We start from the raw sequence: 21949 nt of genomic DNA on the forward strand, positions 1-21949 counted from the left end.
CGAAAAAAGGAACCCTCTTCATCGTTCATACTTCTAATAGAACTGGAGTACGTTTACTCTCTATGAAAATATCATCAGAAATATATCTTAAAGCGACTGAGGACCATAATTCGAGCACCTCCGACATTCTATTTACCGTTCCAAACAGAGCAAAATGAAATTAAAGAACGAAGGTTGGAGGGGGGGGGTCCATGAGAGAGAACATCAACGACCTTTTCACCCCCAAAATGAATAATATTCCAACGAGTGCAAGAACGCAATTTCGAGCTCTAGTTGCCACTTAACGCCTGTGAAAACGACGTTCCTGCAACCTTCTTGAGGAAACAGTGTTTTTCGCAAATTAAGAGATTCGCAATAATGGCCTTAATGGTCCTGTAAGGGTACAAACTGAAATTACGTTACCACTTAAACGCGGTTATTTATCGCCTACTTTATTATTACCGCCTACGAGATTTTCGTGTGCCTTCGTGTTCAGGACACCGGTTCGCTGTTAAACGACGTTGCACCTCGTTGGCTGTACTTTCAATTAATTTCAACTCCTTTTCCCCGGTTTTTGCCCCGTGGTTTCTCGTTACGTCGGGTTTATCGCGCGAGAGGCATAAGGATCGGCCAAGCTTTTTCGGTAGTATAAACTATAAACAGGGAACAGTGAATCATATTTATTCGAGCAACGCAATTATTCTCAACCGTTATACGTGCAATTTAGCTTCTTCATCAGGAAATTCGTTTAACCGGCTACGTGTATCCTTCCTTTTTTCTTTTTCCGTCATTTCACGTCTACCTTCTGTGTAAAACTTAATGAATCTTTGCCTTGAAGATTATATCATTACCGGTGCAAGATTCTACGGATTATACGAAACCGATTAAAACGGTGAAATGAAATTAAGATCGTATACTCTACGATGTGTCTTTTCGAGAAACTGCTATTTAATTGATTTAAGATATGAAAATTTAATAAAAAAAACTTATATTTTTCAATACTTCTATTTTTGAGTTTGTAACATAGTATTGTAAGGAAGTTTTTAGCATAATGTGAATTAAATAATGTAAAATAAAAACTTCCTTCATTGTTTGATAGTCGAAGTATTTAAAACACATATTCATGAACACTCTATGTACGTACTTATACCCGTACATTGTCTTTCTTTCTTTCACGGCAAAACATAAAAAGTATAAATATAAAGATAAAAATCACAAAAAGGAAAAAGCGAGTGGAAGTAGCTCGAAGGAGAAATCGTCTCTTCGGGATTAATTTCGGACCGTCATTTTAAAGACAGCGACTCGTAATTACAAAAGTTCGCCGGCTTGGAAACGAAGAACAGCAATTCGAGGGTAACGGAACGAGAGGTGAAGAAAAATCGAGAAGAACCAACACGAACGCACATTCGTTACATAATAAAAGCGTCGAAATCTCGACGCGAGTCTAAGATCTCACGGCTCAGAGACGTTATATGAAGTCCTTTAAGCCTCGCTGCCCGATCGGAAAGTATTTCTCATTTGGCCTTTGAGGCTGCTCTCAGGATTACCACCCGCGACCACCTCCAACCCCGGCACACATCCACCGAAGACATCAATAACGCCAACTCGAAACTTTCGCTCTGCCTCGAAGTGTTTCTCCTGCCCTCCTCTTGCCTCGTCCCTCCACCATCCTCCTGCTTTTTCCTCCTCCTTCCTTTCTGCTCTTCCTTTTTTTTACATTTTTTGTAGCGCACGTCAAATGGCCCGAAAAGCATTGAACTTTACTCGAGAAGTGACAAATGGCCATCACGAACGAGCTACGAAATATGAGAGAATCCAGAGTAAGATCGCAAACTTCGAAAAAGAAATAATACGGATATCCGGTGGATGATCGTTGAATTTTAATCGCGCATGGATATCCTTAGATTTTTGGAATCATTCGTTGGTTAGAGAAAGAAGGGAGAGTTAACTTGTCGTTTATGCCAAACTCTTGGGAATAATCTCTTCGGTCTTTATTCTACGTGCCATTATCTTTTTACGTGCTCTTTCGCTTCTCGTGGGAATATATTATATCCTAGTTACATTTGCAGATTTTTGGAATCGTTCGTCGACTAATCGTTTAATAATTTACCTGCTCCCTAACTTGTAGATCGTTTCGATTATCGAATAAATTTTTGTTCATTATAATTGATTTGTTTCTTTACTAAATACATTTTGTAATTAAGAAACGACTTCGTAATAGACTAAGATGACTCGTTGACGTATTATTTTAGATATTAATAATGTTAGGAAATATTTGAAGAATTATTCCACGAGGTACAACTTTTCACGATATCAAAAACATCCTTTTTTAGCTTTGTCACACTCGATTGCGTTGCTTCGCTTTGTATGATATCACGTATTTCTATTGTGCTTGACTATTGCGATGACTTAATGGCGTGAGAACGCTTTGTTATTGTAGATGGTGTGGTAAAAATGAATGTCTTTTTAAAATTAAATATTAAACATCTATTTTTGTATGAAAGGACAGACATCTAGCACACCTTTAAACACTGATAAGAAACAAATGTGTAATTACAAATAGAATTAAACTTTTGTTGCACTAAACTTTCTGTTCCAAAGAGTTAAAAACGTGTCACAATGTACGAGCTTTCTATATTTCGGAAGATTCAAAACAAAATCGCACTAATTCCACAGAGATTTTCTCTTGAACTAATTAATATCATTTCGAATATCACCATCCTATGCTTCAGGGCGAAAAAAATACGAGCAACCTCGCTCGAGAAAGAGTAAGAAATTCTCGAAATATCGAACTATACGCGTTTTAACCCTCTGGTAAAGAGAAGAGAAAAAGAGAGGCACAAAAGAACACGAGATTTCAGCCTGATGTGGTAGAGATAGATGAAGAAATATTCGAAACCGAGAACGATGAGAAGAGATGGTTAAAGACGCCCAGTGCATCAAGTAGATCAAACATTTGTGTTGGTTTCCGGCAAAAGAGCATGTGAAAGGAATGAAGAGGAGAAATTCTTTTAACCAAATGACGTGAAGAAGAGAAGAGGGGAAAAAAGGTACAAAGGGTATAGAGAGAAGAAAGAAAAAAATAAAGAAGATAGGAAACGTCTGCGATTTTAAACCCTTTCGAAGAGAGAACTGAGGTAGCAGTCGGTAAGAAGGTTCGAGGAGGGTGGAAATAAAAAGTTCTGCAAATTTGAGTGGTGGTTTTAACGTTGGTCTACGAACTACCCCTGGCTGACCGTCTATAAAACCACCGTCTCGACTACGTTAATGCCACTGAAGGCGATTCGCCTACTTCGATCGATTGTAATTAAATGGAAACGCTTTTACCCTCCACGCCCGATATCCTCGTCGCTCCACCCCATCATCTTTTTATCACGCCGCTGAATATTCGGCTGCGAAAGTTGATGATCGTAAGAAAACGCGATGCCATACGAGGTCCGTCAAAATGACTGAACAACACACAATGTAAATAAGTATACCGGCTTAATTTTTCACACTTTTAGATTTTAAACGCTCATGATGAGTATTAATTGTTATTTTTAATAGTGCATTCGAATTCCTAAATCGAGTTCCTTAATAAACGCATACGCGGTAGGATTCACCTATGTCCAAGCCTAACGTTTTCACTAGTCTAAGCTTCCATAAACTTTGAGGAAGCGCTAAGATTCTTATCAATTGTATAATCATTCGTTAAGTTAAATGTTCGAGACTTTTTTCAATAAAAATAAAAGTTCGGAGCAGATGAATTTAATGGATGAAATTTCGCATGAAGTGTTAAGTGAACGTTAGATATTCAGCATATTAATTAAAGAATATACAGGTATCGTACGCAATATACATATATATATAGACACGTAACAGTTTTATTGCTAGATTATCTACATACGATAAGAAAAGAATAAATGCACAAAGTAATTGTACGATAAGCGAGATTGAGATGTAGGGATATGGAGAAATATAATAAATATTGTTGAATGAAGAGAGAAGAAGATATATACTTGGTAAAAAAAAAAGCCAAGAAACACTGAAACACTTATTAAAGGAATGCACAAAGCTTGGAAGAGTAAATTTGAAGAAGCAGGAGCTATTGTCAAAGACATATCGCACAAAAGTTATAGACTGGTATAGGAGTTTGAAAATAGCGAGGAGGAAGGTGCAAGAAAGCGAAAAGGAGAAGTATGAGATGGGACATGGGCAAATAAGTAGAAAATGTAAATAAGAAAAATGAAATAAACAAATAGATAAGAATGTAAAAGGAAATGTAAATAAACACAACGTACGAAACCAAAGATATGTGCAAAAGTAATATACATATGAATGGGGGAAAGACTACAATATTAAAATGTAAGAATGTTAAAGTATAGTACGATTATAAGGTATGTAAAAGCTGAAACAAATAAATACTACTACTACTACTACTACTACTACTACTACTACTACTAGAGACATCGTAATTGTAATTTGAATTTAATAATCCTCAGTCTAAAAAATTGAAATTAAAATTGCAGATCAAAGTAAACTTCCCTAAAAATAAAATCTGTCTCTATTTAATTGGAGACATAATCCCAACCATACATTTAATATTATAGAGAGTTAGTTAAACAAATTGAAAAACACTTTATCAAATATAAGATGATACTACAAAAGATGAATTTTATTATTAAATATTGTTTCAACCTCATCGACAAACATATAGGACAATAGGTTGAACAGAAATCAATATGGTTTCTGTAGGTACGTTTTATGAGACAAATTCAATATGATATCAGAAATACATATTTCGGTATAAACGAAGGAAAAAAGGACGAACCGGACCTTTTCAAACAGATCAAATCGGGGGATCCTTTCACTTTGTGTCGTTCTCGTAAGAGTATTACAACCAGTTCTCTGGCTGTCCGATCGGCAATGATTTCCAAATGGCATTCATGGTTCTCCGTTTGCAGTAAGCCGTAATACCGTAAATGTGGTCGATTGTAAGTGCAGATTTCCAGACGGACCAGCCTCGGGCAGAAAGCTCCACGTGAAATTGCAGCTTACATCTACACATCCTTCAATCCCCATCAAATTAAAAGCGGTATTCTGTTAAATCGCATCCCACGGCCTTCATATACGAACAACCATCTTTCAACGAGAAACTTCTGTCAACTTTTGTCAACCGATTTTATAATTATCAGTACACATTTATTCATATGGAATATAAAAATTTATGTTATTTCTTTTTACATTCACGTGCTAGAATTCTCTTTGATATGAGGAGGAAAATTTGGAAGATTCTTCGATAAAATTCATAAACTTAAAAAAAAGTTCAATGTACGTGATTACTTTGATCACCATAAAGAGAATATTAATTTAAATAGTAAACAGAAGATCAAACATAAATTCTCGTTCTACCAACAAAGTTTATTCCTATAGAATTAAACAAGAAATTGAAAGTAATCAACAGACTGAAAGTAGCTATGTCGACTATGAAAGCCACAAATAAAGTGCTTCGTGATGGTGTAAAATTAAAATGAGAGAAATAAGGTTTTACGTAGAAATATTTGAGTGAAGTAGAAGAAAGGGAAATGAAAGAAAGTAAGAGAGTATTTGAGCGCAGGTGAATAGTGACACCTTAAAATCGATTCGTTTACGGTACAGAAATAGACAGGAAACACCGTGTCCTGAAGGAATCCCGCAAATGGGACGGGGGATGCGATCGTGGCATCACTTCGCCGTATTAGAATTTAAAAGCATCTCGTTGACGTGACTCCTACCCTTCTGGCTTTCAAGTCACCGATAACGATCGACATTAATTAAAGTAATCGTCTTAGCGGTGGGAGCGCACAGGTTTCGTCGAGAATAAATAATTTATAAGATCTGGAGTGAGGTGGCGAGTACAACGAAGGGAGTACGACGAAGGACAAAAGGATGGCCGTTACGGAATATACATATTTATTCATCTAACAGGCGTACATTTTTTTGCATAATGTCTACAAAGTGCATCGACTACCAACTGCAATTTGAAGAACAGATATGGTTATATACCATACATAATTTCACGGTGGAAAACAAGGTTTATTGAATACCAAAGTTCTAATAAAATCCTAAAATGTATAACGATATAACGAACATGTATTATAATAGATTATGAAACGTTGTATACGTATAACAATAATCATTATATACTAAAGTAATACTTTTCTTTCTTAAGTAGTCTTTAATTTTATACTATAGATATGGAAATTTATTCGATGGATATGATGACTTGAATAACTTTAAACAATGAAAATCTTAAATACAATTTATACAGAATATGACGTTACTTTTATGCATGTTACTTGTCATTTAGTAATCATTTTAAAAATTTAAGTTAAATTACTTACTCTGTTTTTGAATTCGATCATAGCCAAAAAATGATATACGAAGTATGTGCTTATCTTATTCAATCGCTGCATTAAGAAAATATTAATTACAAGTTATATATACTTCATAGAGCATATGCACCCCCCTTGTTTAACATATAAATTTATTGTTGGATATAAGAATAATTAAAGATGCGAATCTCATAGACAGAACATTGTTGCGCCATCTAGAAACGAAATTGTATCTCATTGAAAGCAATCGATTGCACCATGCAACTGTCGTACCCTGTGTACGTAAATCCACATTATTATCTAAGAATGAGATCGTCTGTCGCTTCTAACTGTGGTTCTAATCACCGACGAGGTATAGAATAGACCTGATATGCAATGCTTTTTCACACCCCATATTTTTGAGGTAATTTTACTCTTATACCATTTTTATGTCGCATGCGACGTTATCGATACAGTATAGTAGTGACCTGAACCGAAACAAAAATTTCCTATGAAATTACAAATAAGAAATTGAACAGAACACATCTTACAAATGAAGTACCTACATACAGAATTGTATACTTCTGTAATATGTATCTTGTATGATAGACAAGAAAATGTTACTACTCACGAGTACAATAAATATCCGCGGTCGCTATGCTCGTCAAAAATTCTACGTATACAGCCAATCACACGTGTCAATTCGGACCTTTCATCCTTCGACATGATTGAGAGACCGCAGGAACAAAAATACGTGCGACTCACGATTAGATGTGAAGAATGTTGTCCTCGATATTGTTCTGATCCAAGGGAGTTCGTCATCAAGCCATCATCAAATTGGAATCATCGAATTCAATGGGAGAAAACTGTAACAAAGTATAGAATATTTTAATTTACTCGTAATGATGGTGTTAATTACTTTAAAAGTTTTTATTTAAAATAAAAGACTAATTTCTATTAAATAAAAATTTTTAGTAATAATATTCAATTCAAGAATGAAAAATGTTCAACTTGTCAAATATTCAATTAGATTTTATTTTTTAATGAATAATAATTATCGTAGAATATAAAGAATTGAATTAAATGAAGCACAAAATAAATAGTTACTTACATTCTTTGGTTTTGAAGCACCAGTAAATCTTTTCCAGGGAACAGGAAGAACGGGAAGAAGTGACATACCTTTAACAAAATATGAATTGTTATAATTTATTTTGAGAAGCACATTGATGATTAATAAAAAAATCTGACATAATAAAATATGAAATTCTGTAAAGACAGAACTTTAATAACAAAAACGTTAAACTCCTAATAAACTCTAATTACTATAGGAATTGGAATGCTAATAAAAAAATTAAAAGTCAGATTTTAATTTCTAATTAATAATAATTACAGCGAAATACAAGGAATAAAATTAATAAAATACAATGTGCAAAGATTCTTACATGCTCAAATTTGAAGTACCGCTACATCCTTCCCAGAGAAGAGGAAAAAATGGAAATTATGAAAAACCTGTAACAAAACATGTGAAATGCTATAATTTGTCCTTGAAAACGGACTTTTGGTTCTTAAAAAATTTTAAATAACGAAAAACAAAACTCTATTCAAATTTGAAATTTTAATAACAAAAAGAATTGAAATTCTAATACAGCTTAATTGTTGAAATAAAAATTAGTACCTTAACATAAAAATTAAAAATAAAAATTAAGATTCTACTGATTTCTGAACGTTAAATGTTTTTATTGTATACCTCAACATTAAAACTTTGATGTTTTTTTCAACAGAAGTTAATAGTAATTCAAACTAAATACGAATAATAAAATACTTACATTGTCGAGCTCCAAGAGAGGCTTTATCATATCCTCTTGCGAGACCTGCGACTCTACTACCGAAAGCAAATGTTTAACAAAAAAGAAGAAGAATAGTAGGCTATTAACGCGTCCGTTCAAATCAAGTGACAATTGGCGAACACACTGACTCTACTTTCGCATCTGATTATTATAATTAAATTTAATGAAAATTATTACGCTCTAAAAAAATATGAAAAGTAATATAACGCAGCAAACACTGACTTTACTGACCGCATTGCGCGCAGTCACAAAAATTTTCTAGAAGAAAAAATTCTTATTAAAATACTACTTTTCTTCTTCTTCTTATCCAGTGTTCATTTATGAAAATACTGCTTTTTCAAAACTATGAAGTAATTATTATTCATTTACCACAGACAAATATCACATTAGAATATGAAATATTAAATATGCAGTTATTAGTTAAAATATTATTCAAATCTCTATCAATATTCCATAATGCACCCAATTTGAACAAATTATAACTCTGAATATCCATTATTAGGGTTTCAAATACATTTTATACTAACAAAATATGTCTTTAAACCTGCATGCAATAGCATTTCTTCTCGAAAATAATAGGAATTACTGAAAAAATTGTGAAATGACAATATTATTGCAGAAAATTCGCGGGAATGCAGCAAAATGTAAGTTATTTTAATTTCGTATTTAAATAGAACTTTGGAGATTCTACGTTAATGTTAAATAATAAAGCATTTCATTTAATATGTTTGAAATAAAAAACTAATTTAATATGTGTCTATATCCGAAATAAGAAGCGGTTAATCGCGTCTTCACTTTCGTATTCTTAATAAATCATAAAGTAATTTATAATTTTGTTATATTAAGTATTAATGGTGTTAACATTGCGAATTATTTGTTAAGAATCGATTACATACTAAATAAATATTACCAAGTGTCCAATAGAAAGAACAAACAAACGTATAAATACGTTTGCCTTCATTAGAATAAGTCAAGCGTTACCATATCTGCATAGAAAACTATCAAATTAATCAGACACCGTGGCGTTCTTTCGAATTTCGTAGCGTCTCTCTAATGTCTTCAAATTTTCCTCGCAATCAAGCAATAATCTGCACAAAAAGAGACCGAAACATTAAAATAAGTATATAAAAGTAACAAATTATACCAAAGTGAAGCAATTAATTGGGTTTTAGCAATTAAGGTTAAAGTTGCTTCTGAAAGCTCATTGTACAAGCTACCCGTAAATACGATAACAAAAAATAGATCAAAGAAAAAAAAATAATCTAATAATGGATTCTAATAGATTATACTGAATTAATGAATGAAACGTACATTAATTAGACATAGCAGTAGCGTGAATTTGGTAGAAAAATCACTACAAAAATACTACGTAGTAGAAAGAGGACACTTGTTGCGGAGTATACAACTAATCAATCCGATTTTCGTCGATAGAATGAGCTCCGCGTGCCGATTTACCAAAGGGAATTCGGTTGGCGAGGGGTGGGGAGGACGTCGCCGGTAAGTCGAGTGTGTACGAACAAGAGTCGTCGAATTCTTGGAAAGGATATGTTTCCAACAGGCCGATATTATGTTTCAAGAAAAAAACAATACGTCAGACTGAAACGCGGAGATACGCATATAAAGTAAACACGCACGAATTGATATAACGTAAACGAACAAAATTAAAATAAAATATCGTAAAATTATTATTACCGTAAAATCGAATGACTATCGAATTATATTTCGTTAATTACCATAATTTGATGTATAAAAGGAAAGGAAAAGAAAGTAAAAAAAATAAGGGATAGACTATCAAGGAAAATAAAGGGAAAGAAGAGAGTCAAAGGAAATAAAAAGGAATAAAATTTCATTCTAATAATACGTGATTTGCGCCTTTCGATGTAGGTGATTTTGATCGAAAACTAATAACCCTCTATTCACATCGAAAAACGACAAATCACTATAAATTGTATTATAAAATGAACCAAATGAATATTCTCACCATTTTAAACCAATGTGTTCGTATTGTATATCAAATTTTCCATGAACGACGAATTTACGACGAATTCTCGACAGTTACTTCTTCTTTTCAATATGACGCCGCGCGAAATGGAGTAATTTCAAATTTTAATTTCAAAATTCACCACCAGAGTACGATTGATTCAGGAACGTATCACATTCTATCAGTACCCAGATACTAATCGGATTTTCCTGAAAATTTCCATATTCGTATGTTTACATGGCAATACGACAAATAACTATAAATTGTGTTAACATATAGCAGACTAATAGTTATTACCAACTACGCTCAGCATTTAGTTAAATTGTTTCTCTCTAAATGAGAACAATAAAAATATGAGAATTTTCATGATCGACCTCAAGCACTAAATCCGTTTGCAATATGTTAATAACTGTGAATACAGAACGATTCAAATTAAGATTCTCACCCTTTTGAAGCATTTAACATGTCGATGTATATTAAACTTTCCATATTTATAACAAACTCTCTGCAGTTACTTCCACTTTTCAATATGAGATCACCGCGCGAAATGATGTAATTTAAAATTTAATTCCTATTTCTGCCATCAAGAACACAGATGACTCAGGTACGTATTATCCTGGTATTATGTTCTATTACCCTGATACTGCATTTTCTCGATACTTACTTTCATAGGAAATTCTACAAAAAATGAAAAAATTTGAAATTTTTACGCAAGTTAATTACATAATTCTTTCTAATATGCATATAAATTATGTATTATATTATGATAAAACATAAGATTTTGTAGTAGTGTAGATATCTTATCGATAAATAGTATTAATTTATGTCGTGTTTTCCAAATATTAATATTCCGTAATATTACTATTTGAAAAAGGATACAAGCATTAATATTTCCCAATATTACTATTCAAAGAATGATACCAACCTAAGAACTACGCAATCTGTAGCCCAAAGTCTATCGCATTTATGTATGTAATGTATATTCTATATATACATGTATATATATTTCTATATATATAATCTTTTATTAGATATGTTTCCAAAATTCTTTTCTCTTCCATTAGGCAAGAAATAAAATAATAACAACCATCATGAGACGCCATGGAATATTTCAAGATATCGCAAAACATTGTGTAAAAAGACATCGCTCAGGATATCACGGAAGACATTACACAAATCTTAAGTCTCAATTTTAGTATACTCATAAAGGTTGATGTACTTGATCAGTATATATATGTATTTATCCACAGAAGCAAGTTTCTGTTGATTTTTTTTACTCTTTCATTGTTCTTTTCGTCCTATTCATTAGACATAATTAAGTTATCCATTAATAAGAGTATGTATAAGTATAAAATTCTATATTTCATTTGCGATTATAGAATATCCTTCCTATATGTATTTTATTTATAATTTCATAAAGGACTTTAGTTTTAATTCAAACCGCTACTATATTATATCGATAACGTCGCATGCGACACGAAAGTGGTATATAGTGTCATATATACACCACATAGTAATGGATGGTAGAAACACGTGACACAAAATGCGTTGAAGGTACGACGTGATATTAAGTCCATCCTTTATTTCGTCTGCGAATTACATAAACCAAAGAACAGTATAATGTAAAATACATGATTCATAGAATTGTATTTTAAAAGATTATATCATTAAAGCATTCTCTACAGCATATTGTAAACCCAGTTTAATATTAATGATTGTTCAAATATAAACAAATCTGACAACTTCTAAAATTAGCAATGGAGATAAGGAAGCAGATATGTATGTTTATAAGAGGGTAGCTTTTAAAGAACGTCAATGATAATCACTGTACATTGTCCTACGCGTCAATTTCTATTCCGATTCCTATTCTATGTATGTTGTTCTATTCTTAAGTCTATAACATCGCATCGCAAGCGCAGTACCACTCAGGTGGTGAAAAAGAAAGGGTTGAGTGGAAATAATCGTTCTTTTTCGTTCAGTTGCAACACATAAATAGTAAATAGTGAGACGAGGTTGCATTGAGAATTGCAATCTAATTCTTTGTGACAATTGTCAAAAATAGTAAAAAAAAAACTCGTAATTCCACACTTGTTCATTTGTAGTGCGTAGGAAGTATACGAATTTCATAAAAAAAATAAAACTACATATGTTATAAACAATCATCTACAATAACCAACTAGTTTATCGCACCAATAAATGCAAATATATATGAGTGACATTAATTGAGAATCAATCATTCGCGACATACATGCCACGTAAACGAAGAAAAAAGCCAGATGCATGAAAGTATGATGACAGAAATACACAAATTAAAGCGATAAAGCGATCAATTTATTGAGCTTCTGGTTTTATAGTTAAAGTGTATAAACAATGGCACCCACTAAAGACAAATGGGTGAGGCGTTTTATTATTCCAGAAACGACACGGCATAAGAAAGGCTTTACTATTTACAAAGTCACGTCTGTGGTATGATATAAAATATCAATATGATGTATATAGAGTAAAACAGTCCGATAATCAGATAAATTAATAATCAAATATCAAAGAAAATATCTTTAAATTCATTTATTTGCTTTTTCTCGTGATTTTTTAATATTATATTAATTTTAAAATTCATTTTTAATACATGTTGTGATAAATTAACATATTCTATGATTTAATTATAGAAATGTTGTGAGTCATAATTTATAACTATATATATTTATATCTTTTTAGGTATTTTTGAAAAGCTCTCATGAAGAAATTTCTAAAGTATCTGTATGGAAACGTTATAATGACTTTAAGAAACTCCACTCAGAATTAAATGTATTATACTCGCAATCGCGAATTAAGGAAAGCTTTCCATCATTTCCAAAACCAAAATTTTTTGGCAGATTTGAAGCTGAAGTTATTGAAGAGAGAAGGGAATGTGCATTAAAGTTTCTAGAATTTATAGGCAGGCATTCGTATTTATACTCTAGTGATATTTTCATAAAGTTCTTTGAATCTAGTCATGCAGATTATTATTTAAATGATTGCTCTCAATCTCTTAGTTCTGATACATCTGCAGAGGAGGATCGTCATACTTACATAAATTCTCTGCCAAATAATGTTTCTCAAAGTATTCTTCAACCTAAAGGTATTCAAACTTCATTGACAAATTTATCTGCTACTAAAAATGAAGTAAAGCAGTCTCAAGAAGCATCTGAATCCAAAGAACAAATTTTATCACAAAATGATTTAAGTCATGAAACTGAAAATAAAAAAGTATCTATGACAAAAAGCAAGTATAATAAATTGCTAATAGAAGATAATGATCACAGTAAAATTGTCTCTGAATTAGGAGATAATCAATTAATTTGTAACAAAAATAACAATTGCTATAAAGATAAAAATTATAATGTTAGGAGTAATTCTGCAATTGTACAAACATCAGACACTAATATAAATACTGATACTACTAGTAACGATTTAAACACTTCAATAAATACTCATGAAGATTCCGATCTGCCACAATCATGGGCAGATTCACCACAATATATTTTAGTTGCATCTGCACATATGAGTGCAGCTGTCAAGCATGAAGATCTTACGGAGTATGAAGAGGCATTTACTCAATATAAAATGGGAATCTCTAGTCTTCGATCTGGTGTTGAATCTGATACAAATAAAAAAAGAGCAGAAAAAATTAAAGAAAAGATATCGAAATATTTAGACCATGCTGAGAAGCTTTATAATAGATATCTAAATTGTAATATTTCAGTGTTAAATAAACCTATATCAGAACTTCAATATTACAAAGTATTAAAAATAATAGAGTCAGTAATGCTTGTAAAGGATATTCGTCAAAACTGCTTCAACGTTGTAAAAGTAACATTATATAGATAATTTAAAGATGTAATTTGATTACAACAAAAATATGGAACACCAAAGTAAATTCATTTAACATTTCTCTTAATAATTTCAGGCCATAGAAAAGTTACCTTCAAATAAAGAAAGTATAAATAATTATATATTACGTGGTGAAATACCATACATGGTCCGTTTACATGCATGTGTTGAAACAGAAACAAGTGTATTCCTTATCCTACAACATCTGAGGTATGTATTAAGAATAACATTATTATCTGATATTCATTGAAAACTAACTGAATTACATTATAGCCATGGAAGATTGTGGGATTTTATAACATCACATTACAATCCCAATAATAATAAAAATTGTGATAAAAAAACTGCAAAAGATGATACTGAAAAAACAATCGATGTTAGTGATATTACTTTAAGGAAAAATGATGTAAATGAAACTGAAAGCACTATACTCAAGGAAAATGTAAACCTTATAAGTACAAATACCAAAGTACAAATGGAGATACATCCGATTACAGTAGAAGAAAATTACGAAAAATATACCGATGTATCTACTACGCAATTATTAGAGAAGGCACAAATACTGTTACAATCGGTTAATGCAACTTTAAAAGAAAGTAATTCGGTTGTTAATCGTTTATGTGAATCGGACTGCTTCATAAATCATGAGAATAGTACTTCGTTATTAAATTTTAAAAACAGTATATACCAATCAAAAAGTTGCAATGAAGTATCAGTAGATATTAATGATATATCATTAAAAATTGACGGCATGAATAAATCCATTATAAACGAAAAAATACCTGAGAGAAATGTGATAACTTCTAATTACTTGTCACAAAATAATAGCAGTGCTAGTTCATCATTAAAAAATAGTTACAAAAATCTTCATTTTGAAAGAAAAAAGTCAACAAGTTCTTTAGATAGTACATATTTTGCAGTAGAGAATAAAAATGATAATATTCCAAAAAAATACGAATTAAATAAATTAATAGAAATTAATAATCAACTAGAAACGAATACCTATTGCATATCAAATAATCAGCAAATTCAAAGGAATGTACTTCTAACAGAATCAACAAAAAACAGTAATGTAGACACTGAACAGGTACTTTGGACAATACCAGAAAATGTAATTCGTCTTTGGTCTGCTGAAATACTTTTAGCGCTAGAAGCATTACATCAGCAAGAAGTTCTTGTGTTTGACTTAAAACCTGATAATATATTGCTTGATGATAATGAGCACGTACAGTTAACATATGTTGTACCTCGTCACGATATAGATTTATTAAAATACAAATATCCATACTCATCTCCCGAATTATGCACGTTTTCACCTATGATTCCTCTTACATCCGCTACAGATATTTGGAGTTTTGGTGTTATATTATATGAATTAATAGTAGGCAATGTATGTAAAAATAAAAATAAAAATTTTCTTACAGAAATATGATATAAGACAGATACTATATAAATACTTTTTATTGCAGAAATTTCAAGCAAAGCACCCTGGTCTATTTCAGTCACATTCCATACTTAACATTCCTAACAAGCTTTCTGAAAATGCAAAGTCTTTGCTTCTTAATGTATGTTTTTACATCACATTTTATATTTAAATGATCTATGAACATAAAATATAAATTTTTTGCAAAATTTGCAGATTCTAAAATATGAACCAAACGAAAGGATGACAATACCTGAGATAAAACAACATCCGTTCTTCAAAGATATTAATTGGTCAAGTTTGGTAAATACACTCTAAAGATATGAGAAATTTGTTCTTACTATGTTTTTAGAGAATATATCGATATTAAAAAAATTCCCATCAATGATGGATTCCTTTTAAAACAGAGATTTATAGTTCTTCTTTTGAGTAAGATATACATATTTGAACAGTATTTTACAAAAGCATTTATATATTCGCAAAATATTAAAATTTACTAATTATATGTATATTTTATAAAGATGTAGTTTATGAAGACAAAGTTAATTTTTTATCATTATCATTTATTATTATACTCATATGTAAATATATGTATATATAATATAATCGATATAATTCTAGAAATATAAATTATATTTCTATATCTTGATATGGAATCCAATATTTGGAATTTTTTTAATAATGAAAATATGATACACGCACTTCAGACAATTTATAAAAATTACTCAACATACTATTGTACAGGAGCATCATTTTAAAAAAATACTTATTAGATATAAAATTAATTTATATATATGTATATTTATACAAATAGATTTATGTAGATTGAAAAATGTATGATATATTTACTTAACTCTTATTCTTTCACTTCTAGACACTGTTGACATTCCATCAATAAATCTAGTTGTAAATATTACATTAGCATTGTTAAACATTCCATCCTTTAATGACACAACAATAAATTGTGAATGTTTAAAGTGTTTCTTTAACATTATACCAATATTCTCCGTATGAGAAAGATCTAATGCAGCATCAACTTCATCCAAAATATAAAGTGGAGCAGGTTTGAATAAAAGCATAGCCAATATTAGGGACAAGGCAACCAAAGATCTTTGTCCCCCAGATAATTCTCCTAACGATTCTTTCCAAATTCCAGAAAATGCAATTTTCACTTCTAATCCTTCAGTAACTGTTTGATTCTCAGGGGGTTGCAATTTTGCATCAGCTCCTGGCAGTAAACTACTGAAAATTGATCCAAAATCTTTGTTTACCTAAAAATTAACATATAATAATTATATAATATAAATTTGATATGTAAGTTAATTCAACTTAACTGAAATTAAATAATTATACTTGTTTCCAAGCTTCCAATAATGTTTCTTTCTTTTTCTCATCCAAATGGTTAATTGTCTCTAATATTTTTCGTTTGTCATTTTCAACTATTTTCTTTTTCTTCACCATTTCATTATATTGTTCTTCCTCTTTATCAAGAAGACTAATAGCACGTGTATTGATATTTCGACTTAAATTTTCACGGATCGATTGCAGCTGTTGTATTTTTTGTTCCATTTCATTCGGTTTATTGACATTAAAATCATAAATACCGCCTATAAAACATGAATATTTTATAGATACACTACTTAAAAATTAAAAACAAATGCAATATGTAATTGAAATGTAAAAAGAAGATTACCAGCTTTCCCAAAATAAATTTTATTCTCTTCAATCCATTCATACTTCCGTGTAAGTTCTGAAACTTTTTCTTTATAATCTGTAGCAATATTTTTAATTGAATTAATTTCATGGTTTAGCTTTTTAATATCTAATTCTGCTTCTTTACTTTGTTTTATGATATCTTCTTTTCGTGTCATAAGCTTCTGCATATAAACATTTTGCTTATTAATAATGTCCTTTTGTTCTTTTATACCAGATTGTATACGTTTTACGTTAGCTTTCACTTCATTTAATTCTTGTTCCAACACAGTTACTTTTTCTTCTACTACATTCAATTTTTCTTCAGATGCTACTAACTGTTCTTTCCCAGCTACAATACTTTTCTGTAATTCTTCTATTTCCAACTTAAGCACTTCTGCTTCTTGTTCTCGTTTTTCCCACTCTTTACGGCTATTTTCAGCTTTTTTCTTTAATTTTTCTAATTCAGATTTGGCTTCCTTTAATTGTCTTTCATGGATATTACCAGCATCTTTCAATTGATGCTCCAGATTTTGAGCATGTGTAGTACTTTCCTTCTCATTTTTTTCTGCCACTGCCATTGTTTGCAAAAGTTGCTCGATACTTTTCTCCAAGGATTCAATCTGTAAAGAACTTATTAAGTAACTATTCGTTCTTGTAAATTATATTTATTCTACATACCTCTTCTTTTATTTTATAATATTCTGTTTGTTCTAATCTTTGTTTCGCCATATCGATTTCGTAGTTCCGTAAATCGAACGTTTGTTTTAATGAAGTGTATTTTTCAGCAACACTGTTTATATTCATTAATGTAGACTCAACATTATGAAGCGCTTGTTTTTTGAAGTTTAATTTATTTTGTACAGTTTTTAATTCGTCTAATTTCAAAAGAACTGATCCAGTTTTTAACGGTGCACCACCAGATAACGTACCAGCAGGATCAACAACATCTCCTTCTAAAGTAACACACTTTTTCATTATATTATCATGAAATGCTATCTTTTTAGCAGTTTCAATGTCTTTACAAATAAAGATTTGTCCAAAAATCCAAGTCATAGCAGGTGTAGTTTCTGCTGGAAAATCTATGAGAGACAATGCTGGTTGAACATTTTCCACACCACCTATCTTCTGTGCTAAATTAATTAATTGATTATCCATAGGCCTTCCATTTACTTTATTCAAAGGAATAATAGTTACACGTCTTTGTAACTGACCATGTTGAAGTATTTTCTTGCTAGTAGTTTCTGTATCTACTATTACATTATATAACTGAAATTTTTAGAACTCATTAAGCTATTAAATTTGAATATACGAGTATTACAAGTATTTATGAGCATAATAGTATTACTTAGAAAATAAATTTTATGTAAAAATCATTAAATACCTTCCCTCCTGCAGCTATATCTAAAGCATATGCTGCTTTTTTATCTTTTACTGTGATTAATTTACATACGACTCCTTTCACAGAATCATGTTTAAAATTAGGATCTGGTTTTTGATATTCAAATCTAATTTGAGGATATCTTGATTCAAAATGATCCACTTCATCTTCCAATGTTAATACTTCGTTCGTTAGTGCACGTTTTTCTTCTTTAAGTCGTTCTACAGATCCATCTTCGTAATTTAATTTCTTTAATTCGTTTTTTAAATATTTTATTTCTTTTTCTTTGTTTTCAAGATCTTTAGTATATTTTCTGTATTCGTCTCCAGTATTTTTTAAATCTACTTTCTTTTTCTTTAGTTGTTCTCTATTATGATTTAATGTCATTTCACATTGCTTACGTTGCGTTTGTGCTTCTGTTACATTTTGCTTGGCACTTATTAATTGCTGTTCCAGTGTTGCGTTTTCACCATCTTGACTTTCTAACAAACCAGAACTAATTTTTTGGTACTTTTCTTGCGCTAGTAATACTGCCTTACAATCCTGTTCATCTGTCTCTTTTAATGTCCTAAAAAGATCTTCAACTTTGGCATATTCTTTCTGCTTTGATGTAAAAGCATTTTCATCATCAACTACGTTAGCTTTTAATTGTTCTATTTCTTTTTTGCCAGTTTTAATATCTTCTTTATTACTATTAACTTCAGCGGTCAATTTAAATTGTTTCTTTTCTGCTTCTTTTAATTCATTCTCCAAAGATTCTAATTGACCTCCTGCTTCCTATAAAAATAAGATAGATGAATAAATAATGTAAAAATGTAACAATACATTTTTATTTAAAATACGTACTGCGTCCCTTTTTTTAACCATTTCATCTAATTCTTTCTCTATATTCTTAAGTTCTTCATCACCAGCACTAATGCTTTTTTTTTTATCTTCTATCTTATTTTTGACATTTTGTACATTCTCTTCTGCATTCTGACATTCTCTTAAGGCTGTCACGTATCTCCATGCCAAGTAAATTCTCTTACAGTGGTCTAATTCTCTTTCTATACGTTGAAACTCAACATATTGTGTTTTTTCTTCTTTAAGTTTTGCTAGTTTTGGTCCTATCTCTTCTTTTAAAATCTAAAATAAAGTACTTTCATTCAATTACGTACTATTAAATTAGACAGACTTAATTGTTAGAATTAATCCATACATCATTTATTTCCTTTAGTTTACTATCTTTCTTTTCTATGGTCTTTAAAGCAGCTTCTTTCTTATTTTCATACATTCGAGTACCTGCAGCTTCTTCTATCATAGACAAAATTTCCATAGGCTTCATATTCAAAACTTTCGTAATTCTTCCTTGCATTATCAAAAAATGTGGATTATTTACATTCAATTGGACAGAACAAAACATATCTTGGACACGTTTATTTTGTACATTAGATCCATTGATCAAGTATTTATTTTTGCCACCAATTACAACTTGTCTTGTAACTGTTATCTCTTCATGATGTTCATATCCCATAGGTGACGAATTTCTATCTCTATTGTCAAATGTTATAGTAACACTAGCTTTCTTTATACCTGCTTGACCAGATTTATAAACTAAGTCTTGTAATGATGTTGCACGCACCTATCATAAAAGGATAAAAAATATGTTTCTTCCAATTAATTTAATACAAATATTAATGTCTGAGTAAAATTGTTTAAAGCATATTTATAATGTAACTACACGCAACTCGCATCACATTATTTTCAATAAAACTATAATTGTATTGAAAAGCAAGAGTACACTGAGGTTACAGTTAAAATATTTCATTAATAAAAAAAGGTAAAAAACAATGTGTCACCTGTCCAAGATTCGAAATTCCCAGAACAAAGCATATTGCATCGAGGATGTTTGATTTCCCGCTACCATTAAATCCTGTGATCGCGTTAAATTCTTTATCGAACCCATTTATTTCGATTCTTTTCCCATATGATTTAAATCCTTCCAGTACCATAGACTTAATATACATTGTACAGTCAAGTAAATGTACTTGAAAATATCACTTCAGTTGCACTTATCGCACTAAAGAAAACTATAAATTCAAATTGTGGACACTGACCGGTATAACACATCATTTAGGATAATATAGAGTGGGAACTTGGGAACAAGTAGCCATCTGCAGCCATTGACATCTCTTCCACATTTGAGTTCCAAAATTCACTCAAAAATTTATGTATAAATCTCTCATTTAATTTTGTGACTGTTATTACAATTATCAATAATTTCAATTAATATTTTGTTCCAAAATATAGCGAATATAATTTATTATAAAATATAAAGTGAAAAGTCATTTTACGATCTAGGGTATTTTAGAATGACTTTCTTAACACGCACCTAACCTGTGGTATAAAATGTCAATAACGAGCTAGCATCTCGATCTAATTAAGTTTCGGTTTCAAACCACAACAAAACATTTTAGAATATTAAAAGAATATCATTTTATTTTTTAAATACTTTATTAGAGAGAAGGCGTGAAACTACAAAGAAAATAATTTCTTTAGCACTAAAATAAAAGGTATCTTGGAAATTATTGAAATTAAAAATAGTGTAAAAGGTATTTTATAGAATCGGATATAAGATTACAATACAATTCAATAAATCAAAGTTTATATCATTCGCAGTATAATAATTTTTAATAACAACTGCAAATTTGAATTCTATTTTTGTTTATACATAATATATAGACCTTTTTAAATTATTGTATTATTAGGACCGCTATGAATATCCCACCAATTCAACAACCAGGAACAATTGGAGTGGGCCAAATGACACAGCCTGTAAATCCTCAGCTTGCGCAAAATCCACAACAAACGCAACAGCCACAGGTTCAGCAGCAACAGCAACAACAACAACAACAACAGCAAACTCAAGAAAAGCTTGACAATATTTCCAAAGTTAAATCATTAATTGGTCCATTAAGGGAATCATTAGCCATAGCTCTTAAAACTGCAGCACATACATTACATCAAAACAGTTTGGTAGATGTTGGATCTCTAAAGGGTGGTGTGGATCAGTCTGATCATCGATTCAATAAAAATATGGAAGAATTTTATTCAATTTGCGATCAGATAGAATTACACTTAAAGACTTCTATAGAATGTTTATCACAAAATTCTAGCTCTGTAAGGTACCTACCAGTATCTGTTATACCAACACGTACTGATACTGTTGGAGCTCAAGAAGGACCTGCTTTAACATATCCTCAGTTTTTGATGACTGTAAGAGCTCAAGTTTCATTTGTTCGTGAAGTTCATGATACTTTAGTTTCTGCTGCACAATCAATAGCATCAGGTGAATGAATGACGCTGTTAATAGGAAATTTATTATGATAAAAATAATAATAGTTAATTACTAATTTATAATACTGTAAGTCCAATTTCTTATGTGTCTTTTTTTGTGCCTTGTAC

General features: G+C 30.9%; 3 protein-coding genes across 3 annotated transcripts in view; 1 reads left to right on the plus strand and 2 right to left on the minus strand.

The window, feature by feature from the left end:
• Positions 1-8528, minus strand: part of LOC138178149 (uncharacterized) — a 57197-nt gene extending 48669 nt beyond the window's left edge. The window contains exons 1-4 of the mRNA XM_069109670.1: positions 8138-8528; positions 7754-7820; positions 7423-7490; positions 7077-7177 (exon numbers count right to left, since the gene is read on the minus strand). The gene's annotated coding sequence lies outside the window, so the exon portion shown is untranslated. The remainder of the gene's footprint in view (positions 1-7076; positions 7178-7422; positions 7491-7753; positions 7821-8137) is intronic.
• Positions 8529-11698: 3170 nt separating this feature from the next.
• On the plus strand, positions 11699-21557 carry LOC138178424 (ribosomal protein S6 kinase delta-1). Its single transcript, XM_069110270.1, has 7 exons — positions 11699-12605; positions 12855-13988; positions 14086-14219; positions 14283-15399; positions 15479-15574; positions 15649-15735; positions 21253-21557. The coding sequence occupies exons 1-7, from the start codon at positions 12510-12512 to the stop codon at positions 21421-21423; spliced, it is 2835 nt and encodes a 944-aa protein (XP_068966371.1). The 5' UTR covers positions 11699-12509; the 3' UTR covers positions 21424-21557.
• On the minus strand, positions 16105-20689 carry SMC2 (structural maintenance of chromosomes 2). Its single transcript, XM_069110266.1, has 8 exons — positions 20344-20689; positions 19704-20126; positions 19352-19630; positions 18509-19282; positions 17806-18393; positions 17126-17747; positions 16786-17039; positions 16105-16703 (listed from the first exon to the last, which is right to left on the minus strand). The coding sequence occupies exons 1-8, from the start codon at positions 20509-20511 to the stop codon at positions 16278-16280; spliced, it is 3534 nt and encodes a 1177-aa protein (XP_068966367.1). The 5' UTR covers positions 20512-20689; the 3' UTR covers positions 16105-16277.
• Positions 21558-21949: the final 392 nt, after the last annotated feature.

Source organism: Bombus flavifrons, chromosome 3 (genome assembly GCF_040668555.2).
Source record: "Bombus flavifrons isolate JBK064 chromosome 3, iyBomFlav1_principal, whole genome shotgun sequence".
NCBI lineage: Eukaryota > Metazoa > Arthropoda > Insecta > Hymenoptera > Apidae > Bombus > Bombus flavifrons.